Source organism: Trichechus manatus, unplaced genomic scaffold (genome assembly GCF_000243295.1).
Source record: "Trichechus manatus latirostris isolate Lorelei unplaced genomic scaffold, TriManLat1.0 scaffold00216, whole genome shotgun sequence".
Lineage (NCBI taxonomy): Eukaryota > Metazoa > Chordata > Mammalia > Sirenia > Trichechidae > Trichechus > Trichechus manatus.
This window is the reverse complement of record NW_004444152.1, coordinates 1,203,900-1,209,762: the sequence shown is the minus strand read 5'-3', so window position 1 is coordinate 1,209,762 and position 5,863 is coordinate 1,203,900. Positions and strand designations below refer to the sequence as shown.

Below are 5,863 nucleotides of genomic sequence, written 5' to 3'. Positions count from 1 at the left end.
CGCTATGAGTCGGAACCAACTTGACGGCACCTAACAACAACAGATGAGCAAACACATAGAAAGCTGTTAGCACGGGTCTGGCACAGAGTAAGTTCAAGGTCAATGGCAGCGATGAGTACTGTCCAGGCAAGGGAGCAGGGCTGGCCTGTGCAATCTAAGACAAGTGGACAGGCCCGAAGGCCAGAGGACCCACTGAGGGGAGTAGGACCGAGTTTCTAGGACGCCACAGATGAGCAGGAGGGAGCTGGAGTTTGGCTGGGGTTCCAAAGCCAAACTCGAGGGACTAGGAGGGGACAGAGAGGACTCACTCCTTAGTTTTAAACAAAGGGCAGTCATGAACTCCTGGGTTCAGGAAAGGAGGCAGGCTTGAAGACCAGGGTCTTGGGGTACCGCCTGGTGGATGGCAGCAGGCGGGCTAGGGCCTGAACTCTCTCAAATGGTGGAGGGGAAGGGTGAGTGGGTGACGGCTGGGACCTGAAAAGGGAGATGGGATGGGGGGCCTGAACTCCTGGGTCCTGAGAAGGGAGACCGTCTGGGGGCCAGGTCCAAACTTCTCAGAAGCTAGGAGTCAGGATTTCTGGATTCTGGGTCCCCGGAAGGAAGAGCAGTGGGTAGACTCCTGGGTCACAGGAGAGATGCCAGAGCTAGGGAACCAGATCTTGTGAGCTGAGGAGAATATCTGGACTCCTAGGTCCAAGAGAGGGGAGAAGGCCAGGGGCAGCAAATCCCAACAGGAGAGGGCAGGAACTCCTGGGTCCTGAACAGGAGTGGCCTGGCTCTTAGGGAGAAAGGGGCTGAGGGCTCAAACTTCTCACTCCTGAGGAAGGAAAAGGGGACTGGGACCTGGACTCATGGGTCTTGGGGGAAGAAGGAGATGGGGCTCTATATTTCTAGGTCCTGGAAACAAGAGGGTGACCTCCTGGGTCTGAGGGGGGAGGGGTTGGGGGCCTGGACTCCTGGGTCTGAGGCAGGAGGGGCTGGGGGTCTGGATCTAGGGTCTGCAGGAGGAGGGGCTAGAGACCAGGACTCCTGGGTCTGAGGGAGGAGGGGCTGGGGGCCTGGACTCCTGGGTCTAAGGTAGGAGGGGGCTGGGGGTCTGGATCTAGGGTCTGAGGGAGGAGGGACTGGAAGCCCAGACTCCGGAGTCTGAGGGAGGAGGGCTGGGGGCCCAGACTCCTGGGCCTTAGAAGGAGGCTCCTGGACTCCTGGGCTCCAGTTGAGCAAGGGGTGATCTAGCCCTGCCTAACAGGCCTCTCTACCTGCCCACAGCCTCTCGGCTTACACACGGCATGGACCTGCATACCATGACACAGTCACTGGTGACCCTGGCAGAGGACAACATGGCTTTCTTCTCCAGCCAGGGCCCTGGGGAGACAGCACGGAGGCTGTTGGGCGTCTTTGCAGGTGTGCGGGAGCAGGCACTGGGGCTGGAGCCAGTCCTGGGCCGCCTGCTGGGCGTGGCACACCTCTTCGACCTGGACTCAGAGACACCTGCCAACGGGTATCGTAGCCTTGTGCACACAGCCCGCTGCTGCCTGGTGCACCTTCTACACAAATCACGCTACGTGGCCTCCAATCGCCGCAGCATCTTCTTCCGCTCCGGCCACAACCTGGCTGAACTGGAGGCCTACCTGGCTGCCCTCACCCAGCTCCGTGCTCTGGCCTACTACGCCCAGCGTCTGCTGACCACCAACCAGCCCGGGAGACTCTTCTTCGAGGGTGACGAGGGTCTCACAGCCGATTTCCTGCGCGAGTATGTCACGCTGCACAAGGGCTGCTTCTATGGCCGCTGCCTGGGCTTCCAGGTGAGCCCTCTGAGCCCATGGTGCAGGCACCTGGCAGCCCCTAACCTGGTGAAACAGCACAGTGGTCAGGATGAGGTGAATCAGAAAACAGCAGGTTCAGAAAGGGGAAGCTGGGGCTCAGAGCGAACTGCACCAGGGGTCTCAAACTCATGGCCTCTGGGCTGAAACTACCTTGTACAGTAAAACCTGCAAAAGCCAGAACCTGTGTAAGGCGGAAACCTGTCAGAGAAGGAAAATGCAAAATATTTTCCACTAAGTAGAGAGTGACAGAAAAGTGGTAAGACTGCATCCTGTCAAAGGTGGAAAACTGGCGAGACCCCGAAAAACAAGCCAGTCCCGTTGAGTCCCAGCTCTCACAGGTTTCACTGCAGTGAGAAACTTTTAATTTACATCACTTTGTTTTCACTCATGATTCCCACTACTTTATATGGACTTTATATGTCATACACTTAGGAGATTCACTCACTTTTTTTATGTTACCTACTTGGCCCCTGAAGTCGTTTGAGTTTGAGACCCCTAGGAGGGTAGTCAATGTTGTTCTCAAAGGTGTGCTCTTACAGTCATCCCTACTGGAGTCCTGAGAGGGAAGGACGGTGCTAGCCCCACTTTGTAGAGAAGGGCAAGGAGGTTCAAGGGGAGGGGGCTCACAGCTGGGGGACTGGGACCCAGATCTGCCTGGGCTGGCTTGCCTCTCATACTGTATAATCACAGGATTTTCAGGCTGGCAAGGAGAGAATTATTAGACGTCGCCAAGAAGCCCGTCAGAGTTGGTGACAGTGAGGAAGACGTGGGCCAGGCATCCTGACCCCTAGCTGCTTTCTCCCACCCTCCACCCACCCTAAACCACCGTCAGAGATGCAGTTCATCTCAGCACTGAAAGTGAGGCCAGGCCTGAAGGCCCTCAGACCTGCGTGGGAAGTGGTTCAAGGACTCAGAGAATTGAGGGCCCTTGGAGCATAGGCTCAGAGGAGAGACCCAACTTGCCCCTGTCTGGGGTCAGTGCTGGGTCTGCCAGCCCACAGCACTTCAGGGAACCCCAGCAGGAGTATCTGGAGCTGGGAGTCTGCAGCTTCTCTGGGCCTCCACCTCTCCCCAGGGCCCCCACCACAGTGACAGATGAACTTGGCAGTCTCTCAGTGCCCCCATCCCACCCCACCTCTCCGTGCTTCCCTGTGGGCCAGCCTGCCCTCAGCGACCAAGCCCAGGCATTCCTAGGAAACTCTCCTCACCCAGGCTGAACCCACAAACATTATCTGCACAGCTGGGCCAGCAGGCTTCTCCCTGCATCTGGCCATGACCTTGGGGTCCTGGGAGTGATCCCAGGGCCACCAAACCAGCATCCCAGCCACAATGGCCTGGTACCTCTACAACTCTCTGGCCTACTGGGGCCCCAGCCAGGGACAGGGACATGCGTCGCACTGCTCCCTGAGGGCCTTGCTCTGCCATGTTGCAGGACAGCGTCCCCCACTCCCATGTTGTCCACCTCCCCTCTAAAATGTCAGCCCCCAGGAGGGCAGAGGCCTCCACCAGCTGAGTCCCTGCTGGGTGCCAGCTCCCCACCCTGTGCCTCACACACAGTAGGAGTAGGACCTCAGCCAGTGTGTGCTAAATGAAGAAAAGGACCCTGCTGGCCCCCTGCCTGGGCTGGTTCCTTAACTGTCCCACCTCAGCCTCTTGTGGCTTTTTTTGTGTGACATTGTCTCCCTGTAGCTTTTTTTAACCACCCCTCCCCTTCTTAGACTGTCTACCCCCTCTCCTTGATTTCCCCATCAGTCCAGCTCTTACTAGCTACCTGCCCCCCTCTCCGGGCCTCAGGTGGTCTCCCCATTTGGCTGTCTTTCTGCCTCAAGGTCTCTGTCCCTGTCTGTCCGTCTCTGTCTCCCCTTTGTGTTCCTGGCGCCCACTGTCCGCCTTGCCCCATCTCTGTCCTCTCTGACTCTCAGCAGCTCTCTGCCATCACCTCACTCTTCAGCTCACAGCCCTCCAGTGGCTCCACCCTACACTCAGAATGAAACCCAAGTTCCTCAGCCCAGCGCCCCGACCAGTTTGAGCCCCCTCCCTGCTCACTCTGCTCCAGCCACACCAGCCTCTTGCCATTCATGACCCTCACCAAGCGGGGGCCACCCTTCCAGCCCTTCATTCAGATACCACCTCAAGTCCCCTCCTGGGAGACCCGTCTAAGTAGCCGGGCCCCTAGCCGGCACTGTATCCCCCCACCTGCTGTCTTCTTCATTCATCATTACTTGACGTGTGTGTATTACATGTCTTTATTTGCTCATCCTCCGACTTCCCTTCAAGAACATCGACTCCATGAAAGCACCTACAACAGGGCTTGGCACACAATGCCAAAAAAAACACCGTTGCCATTGAGTCAAGTCGATTCTGACTCATAGCAACCCTATCGGACACAGTAGAACTGCCCCATAGGGTTTCCAAGGAGCGGCTGGTGGATTCGAACTGCCAGCTTGTTTGGTTGGCAGCTGAGCTCTTAACTGCTATGCCACCAGGGCTTCTGGCACATAATAGGAGTTCACTAAGTGTATGCTGAATAAACGTGGCTCCCCCATGTCTCCGCCCCTCACTACTGCCCCATCCCTCTTCTGGGAGGGTGGTGGACGGGTGGTGACGCAGCTGCGTCTCTCCACAGTTCACACCCGCCATCCGGCCCTTCCTGCAGACCATCTCTATTGGGCTGGTGTCCTTCGGGGAGCACTACAAGCGCAACGAGACAGGCCTCGGTGAGTCCTCCAGGCCCTGCCCTAGCCTCACTTCCTGCCCCTGCAGTCTGACACACGGGGTTCCCTGACACCCCTGCCAACCCTCAGGAGTGACCGCCAGCTCCCTCTTCACCGGCGGCCGCTTCGCCATCGACCCAGAGCTGCGCGGGGCGGAGTTTGAGCGGATCACACAGAACCTGGACGTGCACTTCTGGAAAGCCTTCTGGAACATCACCGAGATCGAGGTGCTCTCGGTGAGTGTGGGGCACAGTCAGACCCTGACATGTTATAGACGGCGAGACTGAGGTCCCGAGACCCATCCGTGGCCACAGCAGTTCTCTGCAGGGCCCAGGGAGAGCACATGAGGGAAAAGGCTGGGGACTGGACCCCACCCCAGGCAGCCCCCACCCAGCGCCCCTTCTGATCCCTCCCACCAGTCTCTGGCCAACATGGCATCAGCCGCCGTGAGGGTAAGCCGCCTCCTCAGCCTGCCTCCCAAGGCCTTTGAGATGCCACTGGCTGCAGACGCCAGGCTCACCGTCACCGTCTCGCCCCCACTGGCTCACACGGGTCCTGGGCCCGTTCTCGCCCGGCTCATCTCCTACGACCTTAGAGAAGGGCAGGTAGGGTCCCAGCCTCAGGTTCAGGCGTGAGCCGAGGAGGCACAGGCGGCCCCTCCACACCCGCCCCACATGCCCTGCCTGCTTCCCCACCCCTCATACCCTCCTGCCCCTTACTGCTCACACCTGCCCACCCCCATGCTCCCTGTGCCCCATCCTGTCTCTCTGAGCATATCCCCTGGCAGAGGGGTAAGGGCCAGGCCCACCTGTCTCACTGCCTCCTCCCTCCTCACCCCCCAGGACAGTGAAGAGCTCAACAGCCTGGTGAAGTCAGAGGGCCCACGGAGCCTGGAGCTGCGGCCCCGCCCCCAGCAGGCCCCCCGCTCACGGTCCCTGGTGGTGCACATCCACGGTGGCGGCTTTGTGGCCCAGACCTCCAGGTCCCACGAGCCCTACCTCAAGAGCTGGGCTCAGGAGCTGGGCGCCCCCATCCTCTCCATCGACTACTCTCTGGCCCCCGAGGCCCCTTTCCCCCGGGCACTTGAGGAGTGCTTCTATGCCTACTGCTGGGCCATCAAGCACTGTGCCCTCCTTGGTGAGCCCCAGTCCCCCACTGCCCCCCACCCTGCCTCCACCGCTAGTCCTGCAGGGGTGAACCGTCCACTTCCTCGAACCTCAGTCCTGCACCCTGTGCCTTCCCCTCTCCCCAGCCTCACCTTCCATCCCCTGTGCCTTCCCCTCTCCCCAGCCTCACCTTCCATCCCCTGTGCCTTCCCCTCTC

General features: G+C 59.4%; 1 protein-coding gene across 1 annotated transcript in view; it reads left to right on the top strand.

Annotated features, from left to right (window-relative positions):
- Positions 1 to 1,274: 1,274 nt before the first annotated feature.
- The window catches only part of LIPE (lipase E, hormone sensitive type), a 9,261-nt gene continuing 4,672 nt past the window's right edge, over positions 1,275 to 5,863 (top strand). The window contains exons 1-5 of the mRNA XM_023742761.1: positions 1,275 to 1,805; positions 4,453 to 4,543; positions 4,631 to 4,776; positions 4,960 to 5,145; positions 5,383 to 5,677. Of these exons, the coding sequence (XP_023598529.1) occupies positions 1,290 to 1,805; positions 4,453 to 4,543; positions 4,631 to 4,776; positions 4,960 to 5,145; positions 5,383 to 5,677 (1,234 nt within the window). The 5' untranslated portion in view covers positions 1,275 to 1,289. The remainder of the gene's footprint in view (positions 1,806 to 4,452; positions 4,544 to 4,630; positions 4,777 to 4,959; positions 5,146 to 5,382; positions 5,678 to 5,863) is intronic.